This window comes from Quercus lobata, chromosome 9, assembly GCF_001633185.2.
Source record: "Quercus lobata isolate SW786 chromosome 9, ValleyOak3.0 Primary Assembly, whole genome shotgun sequence".
Taxonomy (NCBI): Eukaryota; Viridiplantae; Streptophyta; class Magnoliopsida; order Fagales; family Fagaceae; genus Quercus; species Quercus lobata.
The window spans coordinates 12,004,698-12,020,752 of NC_044912.1; the positions used below are offsets into that span (position 1 = coordinate 12,004,698).

Below are 16,055 nucleotides of genomic sequence, written 5' to 3' on the forward strand. Positions count from 1 at the left end.
CTAAAAAAAAATTATTTTTTTTAAAGAAAATTTCTTCTTTTAAATTTACATTGTAAAAGCACAAAAGTGACAAATATTATACTCATTTTTTTTTTTTTTCAAATATGTAAAACATTTATCATATTTTACAAGTACAATGTAAGGTAAACATATAAAGTTTTTCCTAATCACAATATTCACGTGTGTTTTGACTTGTTGATACCGCGGTTTCTAACGGCTGTAAAATTAGAGGCGCGTGTAAGTGTTAACTTTTAATAACCGTTAAAATAGTAAAATCAAAGAACTTTCTGGTATTTCTCTCTCTGCTGTCAAAACTCAAAACGACGTCGCGGACTCTCTCTCCACCCGTTTTTGTTGAAACTTCTAACACCGCAAGCCTCAACGAACTCACCCTCCCCCAGCTCATAGTGATAGGACATCATTATCTATCTAAAAATCTTAGATTTTTAAATTTCCTATATCTGATGCATAATCTAAGCCCTAACCCTAATCCTAGTCTCATCCGATTCTCTTTCAATCCAACCCTTCCTCGTCTCAATGTCCAACAAATGTAAGCTCTCTTTCTCTCTCTCTTAAACTCTTTCCATTTGTTTAGTGAATTTCAAATTGGCTGTTTGTTTGCCTAGAAAGTGCGGAAAGGAAGTGAAATTAGATGCAAGTTTTGATTTTTTTTTTTTAATGGGTTTTGTGGGGTTTTGGAATTTTTTAATAGAAATGATAGGATTGGAATTTGGAATCTTTTGAGGATTAAATTAAAGCTGTTCTACTTTTTGTTGCTGAGAAAAGCAGGGGTGAAAAGAAATGGAATATGATTTTTTTTTTTTTTGGATGGGTGAACTGAATTTTGTTAAAGCTAAAGTGATGAATAGTTGAATATATATACTATTAGACACCTTAGAGCTTCTGTTGGAAGCATAAGAAGCTAATTACAAAAGTTACTTTCTGTAAAATGTGAACAATGGTGTTTGCACTAGCAATTATAAAAAAGCGTGGTTGGTACTCGGTGGGTAGTCTTTCTCACAAATTTGGAGAGTCTGATTCCCAGACTCGAACCCACAACATATTTCTTTGGCGGAGGGCACTTGCCATCACAAAAGGGTTCAATGATTATTAACATTGGGTAATTCCATCAGTAGACACTGTCCTTGTTTCTTCTTTATTTAAAATCACATCATGCACCCACTGTTTGAGAATAAATGCCTTTGCCCCCAAAGTCTTGAGGACTCTGTTGTAGAACTTTCTGTTTTAAGGTGCAGTACCTTCTTTATATGATACATTACCAATTGAGGCATCATTCCATTCCCTGATCTCAGCTTCCACTTATGGAATCCTCCTTTATTTCTGTTCTTTTTCATTGGCTCTTCAAATGAGTCTTTTTCGAAGATGCGGCATCAACATCATCCTTCTAGGTGCTGCAGTGGCGGAGCCACATTGGGACCCAAGGGGGCCTTGGCCCCCCAAAATATTTGAAAAAATTAGTATATATAGTAGAGTTATTTTAATAAAGAAATGTTATATTCATAATATTTTTACAATAAATCTTAAGTAGCAAGTTATTATTGACTGTTACGTGCGTATAAAAAAATTATTTATTTGTGGATTAAAATTAGAACTAATAATAACTTACCACTTACGATTTATTGTGAAATTGTTGTAAAAATATTATAGAGGTAGCACTTAATTAATTTTCCTCCACTATATAACCATGTGTGCGGCTAAAATACTTCCTGCAAAAGCAGTTGTGTAGCTGTGTAGGCTACTCTCACTTTCTCATATTTTTATTTGTTCTTAAAATATTAAAATAATCAATTTATCATAACATCATAAATTTATATGATTAAAATATATTATTTTTATCATTTTATTTATATTTGCACAATAATATAACATGTATTTTGTTGTAGTTATAGTTTTTTTATTTTATTTTTTTTATTTTTTTTTTATATTGAAATTTGAATGATGGTTTGTCTTTTATTTAAAAATCTTTAAATTATTAGTATTTTTTAAAATTTTAGTCATTATATTTAATGGGTGATAATTTAATTTGAAAAATCTAGGTTCATGGACAAGTTTAGAAGTTGGTAATTTAGAAATAATACACTTTTGGGTTTTGATTATTAAATTGTATGTATATTACTGTTAGTATGAATATAATTAATATATATATATATATAGAAATAATTAATTGTCTAATTTTATATTTGACCCCCTCAAATATAAATTCCTAGCTCCACCACTGAGGTGCTGATTGGACCCCTTCAGCAACTCATGATCTTTTACCAGTCAAATCAAAGAATCCTTCGTCTCACTGACAAGTACAGTCTGCTCTCTCATAAATCACTTAGGGGAACAAACCCCCGTTTATTGAGCTAAATTTTGTGTTTTCTTAAATGCGCATATGAAGACGTAAAAAGCTCTAAATTTGTTTTGTTTGATCAGAATACATACCTTAACTCCATTTCTGTTAGCAAGTCGGGATGATAGAACAAAAGCCTCCACATGACTGACCCTAGCACAATTATTTTCATTTGTTGGGTTGAGCTTTCTATATATCCTAAGAATGCAAATGTTACTTCTCCTTACATTTCATTAAAATTCTCAGTGGCCAAGTTGCGGGATATGTAGCACAGGATTTGGAATAAATGATTGATTAATCAGGGTTTTTTTTTTTTTTTTTTTTTTTTTTTTTTTTTTTTTTTTTTTTTTTTTTTTTTTTTTTTTTTTTTTTTTTTTTTTTCTCTCTTAAGGAATGATAAATTTGATTAATCAAAAAACACACACAACTCCTTCTGAGCATAAACCACAAACTCCAAACAGAAAACAAGCATCTCAGCTACACCAAGTTTCTGCTAAAGCAATCCTACAGCTGGACAACCAGCAAATCAATAAATTCAAACACGAATAAACAATTTATGAAAGAAGCACACTGTTAGGAATCTTCTATATGCTGCACAGAAATCCTGTTCTGGATTGTCCTTCATATGCTTACACTACATAATTCTTCTCCTAACATCCTGACATACTCTTTGAATCAGCCGCTCTTCTGAGTTAACACTGCCCCCCATGCACTTGTTTATTTACTTATATTTGATTGTTAGATGAATTATTGGTTTGTTTTTCTTGGTCCTTACTATTCTTTGCTAAATCATTATTGTTTTGTAGAAATGGAGATTTTTGTGTCTTAGGCATGAAGAATCTTCATCTGCAGTACCCGAGTCCGAGTTTGTAGAAGATAAATTATCAGAAGAATCGGTGAAGCCTGAATACAATCAAATAAATGATGTGCAGAAAGATTGGATTTCAAGACTTAGAAAGGTAGGATTCTCTTTTACAACATTTGTTCAATGATCTTCAGTCTTTGGATGAGGATTATTTGTTTGCCCTTTTTTTTTCTGTTGTTTTGGGTTTTGTTACTGATTAATTGAAGTTTACGCCTCTAAGGGAAGATTGATTTTTAATGCTCTCTCTCTCTCTCAAATAATTTTTTTTTTTTATCTCCATGCATCAATATGGTCTTGATGGATGCACTACTTTGTTGCACATACCCAAAATGATTTCTGATCTCATTTTTATATTTTTTCCATTAAAAAAAGGATTGTGGTATCTTCGTTCAGTTTTCATGTCACTGTGATGTAAATGAATTCATCTGTATATAATTTTCTTCCTAATTAAACCCTGAACCCAATAAAGACTAGAGGCATAAACATAATCCTAATACCTTGTTACTAGTAAAGCCTGGTGCGTCCTCACCCTTACATGTTTTAGTTAATGATTTCTGAAGTCTGAACCCCATTCCATTAAAATTCTCTAACCAAACAGTATTTAATATTGGTTGGTGCATGAATATTATGGACCTAGAGGCCATAGCCTTAGTATTGAAATAGACCTGATCTTTTTTTACTTCATAACTATCACAAGCAAAATGTACTGAAAATTAGATAAAGTGTTCGTTAATTTCAGTTTAAAGAGTTGTTGCACGTAGTGTTTTTCACTAGTATAATGTTTTTCCTCTTTAAAGAATGATAACTAAGTGTTTTGCACATTTTCAGGATTGATGACTATTTTGTGATAATTTTGCAGGTTACAGATGCACTTTTTGGTGCATAACCTTGGACAGTGCCACGAACAGCAAAGAACATAATACGGGTAAAGCATTCGGTTTATATTACTTTGATGTTAAGTAGCATTCATCTTTTGGTGCTAATTTTTCTAGTTACCAGTTACCACATAAATTTATTTGCAAATTGCAACTTTATTGAAGCTAATCCACTCAACAACTCATGCATAGATTTTATAGTTTCCTATATGACCAAATATAATCTTTGCTTCAATGTTCCCCTGTGTCTCTATTTTTCTTCTCCATTTGGTGAGAATTATATATATGTCTGCTTGTTGGGCTGAATCTCTACTTAAAGGGGCATTCTTTTGACATGTTGTACAATAAGAGTTGTCTATACGATAGTTTGAACCTAGTGTCCCATGTCTATGGTTCAAACCCCACCTTTCCCTCCCCCATTATTTACCTATTTAAAAAAAGTTTGAACCCTATATTGTTATCATGGTTTTAGAGTTCGGACTTATATTCAAATTTAGTTATGTTCAAGATTGAGGAGATATGTCCCATGTGTAGTTCAAACTCCACCTTCCCCTCCTCCATTATTTACCCATAAAAAAATGTTTGAACCCTATATTGTTATCATGGTTTTAGAGTTCAGATTTATATTCAACTTTAGTTATGTCCAAGATTGAGGAGATATGTCCTAATAAAACTATTTTCATGCTGGAGATCTTGCTGAGAAACAGTTGCAAATAAGAAATGCTTAGATATGATCGATTTTACTAGCACAATTTTCTGAATTTAATAAAGCTTTATCCAACAAAAAAACAGTCACAAATAAGGGATGCTCATTCAACTACCTCAACTGTCCAACCTGAGCATTAAGGGATGGTTTTGAAAGAACGAGTGGGTGGATATCAGGTTGGTCCTCCGAAAAATGGAACATTATGTTTCGTAGTGTCTCAACCCTCAATCAAACCAATTGGAGCATTTCCCATTCCTAGTACCCAAACCCGAGATCTCATCAAGACCCATACACACAGCCTTTATTTCTCTTTCTCCTTAGTCCTCCTTGTTTCTTCTTCTTCCAATTTCTTTCTCTTCTCTCTCTGAGCCACTTCCTTCGGATCTGAGCTTGGTCAAAGCCAATTCTCGCTAATTGGAGCCACAGTCCACATATCCAAGCTACCATCAACGGCTTGAACTAGAGCTACCATTGTAGAGACGATTGAAGATAGTCGCTGCCAATCTGAGCCATAGCCTGCAAATCTGAGTCAGTGTTAATGGCTTGAATTAAAGCAGCAGATTCACTATTTAGGTTTAGGACCTTTGGGTCATTTGAGTGTTTTAAAAAAAAAAAATTTAATAACTTTTTAATTTTTTAACTTTTATTTAACTGGCGCCCCTGCTAAGTTAAAGGAAATTGACCAACGGTTCCAACCATTTTCGAGGGATGCCAACAATTTATGCTAGAAATTAAGACTTTTTTCTTGCATATATATATATATTCTGATAAGTAATAAGATTTATTGATATCAAAAAATAGATGCCCTAGTACGCAGGAAGTGTGTACAAGGGTCAAACAAATCCAATACAAAAATTACATTAATCAAGAAATTTAGGAAAGGAAGAGAATGATTGGTTGTGCAAAGATGACAACCAATCTACTAAGGTTCTAAAGAAAAATAACTTGAGGTCTGATATGGATCTCTCATTATCTTCAAAAAACCTACTATTTCTCGGTTTCAGGCCTATGAAACTATTTTGGGGAAGGATAAATCGGATAGCCAGATGCTCTGAAATCTAAATGGCCTCTTAAGCTGGACCAATCTTCTGGGATAAGCTTCCATAAGGACCGGGCAGTGGTCTCGAATGGCACCTAGGGAGATGAGTGACTTTAGCATTTGGGTAAAGCACACACCAGTCTAGGTTTATAAAGAATCTTTCAATCCGTTCAAGAATAGGGTTGTTGATATCCCTTTTGTTAGTCTAGGTGAATCTAGGCTTGGAGAATCCCATAGTCACCATGTTTCATTTGTCCAGACAATCTTTACACAGTAGAGATCGATTGATACTCACTCCTCTACTCTCGAATTTATCTTCTTCAACAAGAGGCTCATTAAAGTCTCCAACTATTATCGAAGGCTTATTGTGTAAATTTGCAACTTTTGTTAAATTTTCCCAAAGAATGCATCTTTCGACACTTCTAAGGCTAGCATAAATAGCAGAGAAAATCCAAGTAAGGTTAGAGGATTATACCTTTACCTCCACGTGGATCTCCTGTTCAGTGTTCGCAAGGGGCACCACTTCCACCTTATCAGAGTTCCAAAGGAGCCAAAGTCCGCTAGCATTTCCAATTGTTTCGATGTGTATTGCACTGTCAAAAGAGAGTCTGTCCATGATTACTTTCGCCCTTTCACCACCAAGTTGGGTTTCCATAACCACTGGGATCGTAGGATCATGGTTTTGAGCAAGCTCATAGATATGATTCTGATAGTTGGGTTTCAGAGTGCCCTTGCTATTCTAGACTATAATATTCATGGATAGAAGATGGTTGGGGGTGGGACATTCATTATTAGGAGGGAGTAGCTTTGCCTCCTTCCTCAGATTTTATCCAATCTTCGCTAGCATCTCACTTGTCTAGCCCCTCCTTGGTATCAGTGTCAAACAGTGTTCGAGAACTCCCATCTCCATCTTTCGAGCCATTGAATGCAGATTGAACTCCAATGTTGGCTTGAAGACTTAGATGATCTTGGTGGTGTGTTGGTTTCCCATTATGGAAGTGGAAATGGGTTGGATTTCTAGCATCCTCCTTTCGAATAGTGACTCATTTGGGTTTATCTTGCATAAGATCGGAATATGAGAGATATGTGGGATCGTTTGCTAGACTATTTTCCTTTTTGTTGGAAAAAATAGCTTGAAGTGAATAAGAAATCGATGTTTTCTATGTTCACTTGAAAATGTTATTATAAGTGATGAAAATCTTTGAGTTCCACTTTGGAATTGATATAGAATATGAGTTTAGGTTGGATATTGGGTTGGGCTTTAGGCATGTGTGGACTAGGCCCACTTATCCAATTAATAATAATATTTTATTATTTTATTATTGAGTCAGTTAGTCTGTGCATGGTAGTTATCACTGAAACAGAATGCCTGTTCAGTAACGTATAAGTTTCATAGTCCCTCATTCATGAAAAGAACTTTTCAAAAAAAACTCTCAGAGTGAGAAATTTTTGTTCATTCATTTTGTGTCAAAGAGAGAGAAAGAGGCATTGAGTAGTTCGCAGAGCCCGACCTTGTGTGCTTCATTTTTGTGTTGAAGATCATTTTATCCTAGGAGGCAGACATCCACGAGTCTCAAAGCACCACAGTGATTGTGTAAGGAGCGAAATCTACTTTAAGGAGATTGTGTAAAACACAAGACTTGATCTCAATTGTTCATCCTTTCACGCATTTGGTCTGTGAGTCTTTTATTATTTGTAGATTTCTATTTATATTTATTCAGTATCTATATATTGCTTTTACCTATCACATCTATTTGTGTTATTACTTATTCTTAAATCTGTGTATTGTTCCTTTTACTTTATCACAATAGTAAATTGTTGTAATAAATCCAACACTTTCTTCCTCTGGAGATAATCCGTCCGCCAAGAACTACCACCATCGATTCGGCATCAAGCCCTAGATCAGATCTGTGAGGGGAAGATGGCCTATCATTGCACTCTCCTTTGTCAGTGGGAAAATGAGTCTCCATGCTTTCCTCAGTTTGTTGTTGAACCACCTCATCACGTGGGTGAGGTATGCCCTTACCTTCGCTATGACATTCTCCGAAATTTCGATCACCTTCCCTTCTAGGTTGATGGCCCATCTCGGCTTTGGTAGAGGCCAAGAACTTGAATGGTGAGTTAGGGGAAGGGATGGATCCATGGGTGAGAAGAGAGGTCGAGGTAGGAAAGAAAGAGTTTGACTAAAGTGGAGTGGTGCTGTTAAGGTTAGCTTTTGAGACCTTGCCCCTAGCAGTTACTTTTTTACCTTTGACAAAAGACCTGAAGCCATGCTTATAGGTTGAAAAGGGGTCAGATGGGGGGTTTAAGTTGGTGGGGGCCAAATAGGGCCCAACTTGCTTAATAAGGCCCGACTCATACAACCTATGGGATCTGGTTGTTGGGGGGGGGGTGGGGGTTACCCTAGTTTTATGAAGGGTGCCACCATTGCCATTAGTGTCCAAAAACTTCTATCCTTAAATAGCTGGGAAGGTGCTTGCTTCAAGATTGATTTGGTGGGGCCTTCTAGGCCATTACCTTTCCTTGTCTCCTTGTGTCTAGCATTTTCCTTGGTCACTACCATCGAAGGGCCGTACTATTCTTCATCCTCCTCCATTCCACTCACTTCTAGCATACCACTACTTTGGCCAGTACAGTGAGCTTCATGCCCCTTACATTGGCTACCCATCGGACCACCAAGAGTCTCATAAACCATGGACGATGGTTCTTTTTCCTTGTAGATGGTGAAAGGGAAAGCTTCCTTTTGATGCCCCACTCGGCCACAAGAGAAGCAAAGCTTCTAAATACCTTCGTAAATCACCACTTGTTCAAAGTTTCCAATGAGGATGGTGTTAACTAGGGGCTTATTGATATCAATCTGAATACAGAGTCTAGCGTACTTACCTCGGGCTTCCATAGTTGTGTGAGTATCAATCCTCAACACCCTCCCAATGGACTCCTTAATCTGTCTAAAGACTCTCGCTTTGTACAGTTCAATGGGCAACTCATTAAGCCTAACCCAAACTACGATTAAAGAGACATTTGTCATTTAGGGCTTGAAGAACGGCTCCCATGGCCTGATAGAAAGGAAGTGGTCCCCTATAAACCATGGGCCTTTCTTAAGCATAGCGTCGAGATCATCTTTGGTATTGAAGTGTACCAGGAAGAACCCATTTCCCAGGTCTATGCAGTCTTATCTACCGGTTGGCTTCCAGAGTTGGTTGAGCTTATTCTGTAGATAGTTGAATGCCGCAGACCTACCATAAAGCTTGACGATAAAAGCTTTTGACCGAGGCTTTCTGATTCGAAGCTTGGTTTCCCTGGTTAAATTCACTTTAGCAAGTCCTTCTTGGATTTCCACAATGCTCATTGTTGTTCGATTCTACATCCACCTCCATTTTCTTCGCTCATATTACTTGTTTGGAGATTTTTCTCAAGCCTAGAATATTTTTACAATCAATTTTGGTAATTTGAGGTTCCACTATTTTACAATATAGCAAGCATGGTAAGGTGTACTTGACTGACTGGGAAGATTATGTTTGGGTTCAATTTTACAACCCACCATGTCAGTACAGTCCAGGCAATTTGGCTAAAACTTGAAGATGCTTGGAAGCAGTGGACTACATCTTTTAAGGACTGCCTGCTGCACCTCAGGCATCTGGAAGTGGCTTTCATTCCAGCAGGACCAGCTGACCTCACATCGGAAGTTCTTCCTGCCATTAAGAACTTGGCTAAATATGGAGGAGTGATGCTGTGGTCAAAGTATTTTGATGATCTAACTGGCTTAAGCTCTTCCATGTCTAAATTACTTCCTAATAAATTCCTGTACTTCCTTGCTGTATTGGTCATTGAACTGATGCTTGTGTACTTTGGTTTTATAATTTGATGTAGTACAAATATAGAGTATAGAATCACTTTAAACTGTCGCCTACTTGTTTATATATGATCTCATTTTTACATGAACTGTGCAACAAAAATGTTTACAAATATTTGATCAAATTGATGTATGCACAACACAATATTGAGGAGCTTTTAGCTATTTGCCAATCCATGGTACCAGTTTCATGGTCTGAACAAAAATCTGTTTTGTGTTACCTTTACTATCTAGGTGACATTGTGGAATGGCTACATGTAGCTTGAGATGAACGATGGCTATGGATTGTGCTATTGATCGTGAAGGAGCTGAACTGATTGAACTCTGTGTTCATTGCTTTGTATACTTGATCTAGGCCTTCCTCAATCAACTCCAGAACCGTCTGTGGCATTGGTGGCATGTTGATGTGATCAATTGATCCTTCCAACATCTTCACCACATCCCCCATTGAAGGTCTCGTGAATACCTCATCCTGTATGCACCAGAATGCAACTTTCAGAGCTCGCACGAGTTCCTCTTCTTCTGCTGCCCCTTGTAGTCGCCTATCTACAACTTTTATTGGTGTCCCATTGGTCATCTCCTAACAAGAAATAAACATTGTTATGGTTAAGAATTAGCATACAACTAGCACTTTTGTTGATGAGTTACGGTAATTAGCAAAAACTTAGTAGTCCATGAATGTGCCTAAGGGTAATTCTAGAAGCATCTTTGAGAAGATTGACTTCCAAATGTCACTTGACAATATTGTGATGTTGTCCTGAAAAACACAATTAGGATTACTATTTTGCTTGGAAGTAAGTAGCAAAATAGACACATAAATAGAAGTAGACAAGCTGTTATGTCTATCTAATGTTTTGGATGAGAAAATTTGGTTATGCTCAAGGCACAATCTCCTATTTCTACATAGTTTAGAAGGGCTGGTTACTATATAGAATGACCATCTTGTGGGTTTAACCGGGCATATGTTCACCTTGATGATTATTCTTAAAGATCATTTCTATTTATCATGATTATGAGAAGTTAGTCTCAAATGTTTTTTCTTGAAGAATCCAAAAGTATTGCATTGATCTAAGTTGAGAAAGACATCAGACAGACGATACCTTAAAAGCCCATCCAGGGAAGAAGAAGTCCTCAGCATTTATAGATGTGTCAAGATTTCTCCTTCCCCCAATAATCTCTAAAAGAAGCATTCCATAGCTATAAACATCAGCCTTTACAGTTATAGGGCGGTTACTAACCCACTCTGGAGCTAAATAGCCTCTAGTTCCTCTGACCATAGTGACGACGTGTGAGTGCTCTCTTCCCATTAACTTAGCTAGTCCAAAATCAGATACTTTAGGACAGAAATTCTCATCTAACAAAATATTTTCGGGCTTTATGTCACAATGTATTATTCGATTTCTGCACTGCTCATGGAAATATGCAATTCCTTGTGCAGTAGCCACAGCTATATGGAAGCGAGTTGGCCAATCTAGTAGCCTGTCTCTGCAATTATATGAAGGAAAGATCCATTTGTCCAAGGACCCATTTTTCATGAACTCATAAACTAGAAGCCTGCCAAAGCAGCAAAACAATAAATTGTCAATCCTAAATAATTTCAAAAAATTAAATTAAATTTCAAAAAATTTAAATATTAAATTATGAGGTAATCTAAATGCAAAATCTCAAAATGTTCACTCAGCTTTAAACCATATCACTCATAAAGCTTAAAGAAAATGAAATTTCATACCCAGTGGATATTTTTAGATGTTACATTTATGTCAAAATTATAATAAAAAAGACTGTCTAGGAACATTACTTACCGTTGTGACCCCTCAGAGCAGTATCCACAGAGTCGAACCAAGTTCATGTGATGCATGGAGCCAATAGTGTTCACCTCAGTTATAAATTCCTTCTCTCCATGAGGCAACACCCTATCTAGTTTCTTCACTGCAACCAAAGTCCCATCTGCTAGGCTTCCCTTATATACATTCCCAAATCCTCCTGTAAAAGAAGCATTACTTTAATGCAAATATACATGATAAAAAAAACTATATAATTAATACAACATCATCTGTTTCATTTCCTCTGTTTGTTGAAATTAGCATTGTATTCTATGCTTACCTGTTCCAATCAACTGGCTAAAATTCCATGTCCGGGTTTGTAACTCACGGTAGCTAAAATTCAATGGAGCACCTGATAAGATCAAGGAGCTCTCCAAGGCTCTCTTTAAAGCTCTTCTTCTATGAATGTTATAGTATAATAACAAACAAAGCAGCCCAATGAGCACTGTCATGCTGAGAACAATTGGAATAACCAAGACCTTCTCTCTTGCATTCTTGGACCCTTCCGAAGAACCCCCAGAATTGCCTTCTGGTGTGTTTGAACCATTAAACCTAACCTTCACAAAGAGAGTTGAGTCAGCGTCCTCAAACCCACCAAAGTCCAAGCTCCTCAACACCCAACAATAAGGCGTCCCATCATCAAGCCCATAAACAGAAGCAACACACTCACAATCCGATAAACAAGCATCCCCACACTTTGACACAGTGGCAATATCACTATAATTTGCTATTACAGAAAAATAAGAATAATAGTAATTGGTTTGCTGCACCGTTGAAATCCACTCGGATGTTGAATATTTATGCTGTGAATCACATTTACCAATCAACGATGAGTTTTCCAAGCACTGACTACGACCTTCTACCATAGAAGTACCCGGTAAACATGTACAAGAAGCATTGGTCTCGCTTCTATCCAAATTACATACACCATTGCCACAAATTCCAGCAATATCACATGGATTCGAAACTGCAGCCCATTCTGGCACCCATTGGGGCAAGCCATTTACATCATCCCATCTATACAAACGTATATTTCCATTGGTCTCGAGTGACAATCTTCGAAGAACTTCTGACCTTGTTGTCATATTTGAGGTTGCTGACAATCCACCTATATCGTTATCATTCTTGTACACATACACAGCACCATCCGAGAATTCCCCATAAACAATTCCAAAGCTTCCAGCATTATCTAAGACTGCTACAACATCCCCAGTCACATTTGATATATCAGGTGCTTGCCAGTAGGAATAATTGGTGAAAGATTCTGGCAAGTTGTTATAAGTTTTAGGCAAATTGTATGTTAAAGCGAGGATTAGTGAATTGGGTTGTTGAAGCATTTTGAGAGTGTAATAGCCACCTTGTGAAGCTGAGTTAGATGTTGTTAGCCCTAATGAGACTGTGAGAGGTTGATTTGGGAGTAGAGTGTCAGTTGGGTGTGAAAAACTCTGCCATACAGTGTAGTTGGGCGTGCTATAGAGGATGAAGTTGCCAGACTCTGACATGATTGCATATTCTACACTTGCACCGGAAGTGTTGGACATCCAGACAGTGGTGTCGCCATCAATGAGGACAAGATTTCCGGTGGTGTCGAGCTCCAAGATTGCGTTGTTGGTGACTGGAAAGTTTCTATAATATTGGATTGAGAGAATGAAATTCGTTGGCTTAAGCGATCGGATCATATATTACCTGCAAAAGCCTTAGTAGAGACTAGAGATGGAGGAATGGTTCATGATTTTTTCTCTTTTTAGAGTTAGAGAACCAGTAACCATATCCACCTTATTATGTATCAGGCTCTTTCAAGGACTGTGCAACACTACAATCCTACAAACTTGGGTGATGGGGTACTACCGCTTTGTTGCAACTCGAAAACCAGTAACTATCCCAGTTTTCTAAGAATTTATCATTTACTTTAGTGTATGTTTGACTTCCTATTAAAAATCAATTTATTTTATTATTCATTTTTTTTTTCTATTCATGAGTTTCACTACACTTTTTAATATTATTTCAACTAACTTTTACCTTTATTTATAATACTTTTAGCAAAACAACTATTATGCTGGTATATGCCCTGTATTTCTTAGAAAAACATGGACAATATTTCACGAGTCTAGTTTTGATCTTGTGCAAAAGTACTTTTGTTTATACACATGAAAAAGGGAAAAATCTATTATACACATTGTATTACACACTGCAAAAATATATTGAAAATGGGATTTTAAGTGACACTTTTAGTGTATTTGGGCAGCGCACCATATACAAGCACTGCCTTATGGCAAATATTGTTTCACACTTTGTTATTATACACTCTATATATACAAACATGAAATAAACATATATTTTATTAATGTCCACATTTAAAATATAAAAATGTATGGTGAGTTTGGACAAAATATACTAACCGATCAAGTGAGAGATAACCTATGAGGTTATATGTACTTATCCTAATGCAGCACAACAAAATTTTAGTATAACAGTGGGAGAAGTTTTAGGACAGTAATTAATTATTTATAGTATAAAATTGTTAGAATTAATAAGATTAAATGATTAAATATATATTTTGCTAATAGCTTAAGTTCTTTTTAAAAAGTGGTAGTTGATAATAAATTAACCAAGACGATCAATGCACTATTAATAATTAGGTAATAACAACCAAATCTTTAAAGGACTCACTAAATTGATGTTGTCCATTGAAACTTACCTGTTTGCTGACCACACTAGTGTTCGATCTCCAGGAAGCTCCGCAAACCAAATAGCCAGTTCAAACTGATCACGTACTTCCGCTGGGGTGAACCCAAAAGCAAACGTGCCATTATCCGAAACCCATGTTTGGTCCTCACTAGCCAACAGTCTCGAACCCAAACTAATGTGACTAGCAACCATGCAAGCGCCAAAACTGGCTAGACATAAGCAGAGCAAAATCCAAGAAGAAGAAGCCATGGAATCAAGCTTAAGCTAAAGTGGCCAGTGGTATTGATGTAAAAAAAAGGTTTAGCTAGTCCTTTTGAATGTCAAAAAAGTGGATGAATTAAAACTTAAAAGGAGCCGAGAGTTATGGACAATCATAACACTTAATTATAGAGTAGTGGGTGAGCTAAACTTTGAAAATGGTTGCATGAAATATTGGTCGGTAAAGAGATATAATTGAATATTGTGACTGGGGCACTTGTTTATTGCTATGTGGTCTTTAAATTGACTGTAGTCTGTAGAGTTTGTGATCAGTCCAAAAAAAGCCGAAGGCCGAAAGTCTTGGACAGTGGACACGCTCCTCTCTAATTATTGATAATCCTTAAAATTCAGATATTCACACTTTAGCATAGTGGGAATATATATGGACTGGTACGACTTGATACCAGACCTTTGGGGAAGGATGATGACTTTTTGAGGTCATGGTGGCGTTATATCAAGACTTGGATTGCTTAATCTGAAACTATATCATTTACCTGAGATGGTATTAGTAATATCTGTTGTCTTAGGGTCATAATAAAGGCCCTAACTGAAATTTGACAGTAACAATCAGAAAAGGATGGCATCTAGTGTGCAACTTTGCCTCACAGTATCAAAAATTCACAACAGTTAAAAAAGAACACAAGTCGGATTCAAACTAGGATATTGTTTATTGCACACAATCGTGACTTAAAGTCATGAGTTCAATATATTTTGGGTAGCATGTGGATTCACATGTGTAACAGGCTTTTCCATTTAAATTATATGTGCATGGTATTGATATATAAAGATGGACATTAATTAGATACATGTTTATTAATTTGTACGTACATTTACTGCAAAGCTCATATAAGTTGGTTGTGTATCATGGAGAGAGCAAGAGGTTAAACTAACTTGAAATTTTAAGCGGGAGAATTCTATTCAAAAGTAAATTTTTATATTTTCTCGTATGGGCACAACATAACAGAGACTGCACTTTGACATTAACAATAAATAGCTCCATCAAAATTGTCATTGAAAATGGAATTCACATACCATTCTTTTTCAACATTTATCAATTTTTTAAGGTAGAAGATCATGTCTAAATGGACTAAATACATCAACTGTTGAAATTTAGGCACTTCTATCATGACTGCAAAGCCATAAATTTATGGCTCATTAATTTTAAATTTAAATTGACATTCAGATCAAGTGTCGTGAAAATTTCTTTGCATGGAAGTAGAAAATCCTCCTCTGGTTGGCCCATCATTTTCAATTGAACTTGCAGTGTAAGATACAACTACGAGTGCGCAAAAGAAAAAAAATAATCATCAAAAACCTTGATCATTCCATCCAATAATATGAAATTAATTAATATCATTTCAAGTTGTATATATATTTATGTAATTTCAGTTAACTCAATAAACAAAGTTGTGTATTTCAAAGATTTCAAAGCTATTGTAAATTTGTAACTACAAAAAGAAGGCATGTCTAATGGAATATTGTATAGGGATCGTTCTACACGTGTTGGAATTTGAATGGCATTCACACGAGCATCTCCTTCGTAGCCCGTTAGGTAATGCATTATCAAATGAAACCTTCCCTAAGTACAACAT

General features: G+C 36.1%; 1 protein-coding gene and 1 long non-coding RNA gene across 5 annotated transcripts; one reads left to right on the forward strand and one right to left on the reverse strand.

Annotated features, from left to right (window-relative positions):
- The first annotated feature begins 315 nt into the window (after window positions 1–315).
- On the forward strand, window positions 316–10,017 carry LOC115959191. 4 transcript variants are annotated; one of them, XR_004084793.1, is made up of 4 exons: window positions 316–550; window positions 3,163–3,315; window positions 4,081–4,146; window positions 9,318–9,875. It is a non-coding gene; the product is annotated as an uncharacterized LOC115959191 (long non-coding RNA). The 4 variants fall into 4 exon arrangements; XR_004084794.1 differs by having other exon boundaries at window positions 9,391–9,874; XR_004084795.1 differs by having other exon boundaries at window positions 9,396–9,873.
- Window positions 8,563–14,648, reverse strand: LOC115959190 (G-type lectin S-receptor-like serine/threonine-protein kinase At5g24080). Its single transcript, XM_031077507.1, has 5 exons — window positions 14,216–14,648; window positions 11,798–13,143; window positions 11,497–11,677; window positions 10,795–11,248; window positions 8,563–10,274 (listed from the first exon to the last, which is right to left on the reverse strand). Exons 1-5 carry the CDS (start codon window positions 14,452–14,454, stop codon window positions 9,921–9,923), a joined length of 2,574 nt encoding a protein of 857 aa, XP_030933367.1. The 5' UTR covers window positions 14,455–14,648; the 3' UTR covers window positions 8,563–9,920.
- Window positions 14,649–16,055: the final 1,407 nt, after the last annotated feature.

Excerpts from the sequence above, each read along its gene's own strand:
- LOC115959190 (XM_031077507.1), bottom strand. The coding sequence starts at position 14,454 with ATGGCTTCTTCTTCTTGGATTTTGCTCTGCTTATGTCTAGCCAGTTTT. Across the intron at positions 13,144-14,215 it reads CTAGTGTGGTCAGCAAACAG|AAACTTTCCAGTCACCAACA; the intron begins GTAAGTTTCAAT and ends CCAATATTATAG. Across the intron at positions 10,275-10,794 it reads TCCCTGGATGGGCTTTTAAG|GAGATGACCAATGGGACACC; the intron begins GTATCGTCTGTC and ends ATTTCTTGTTAG.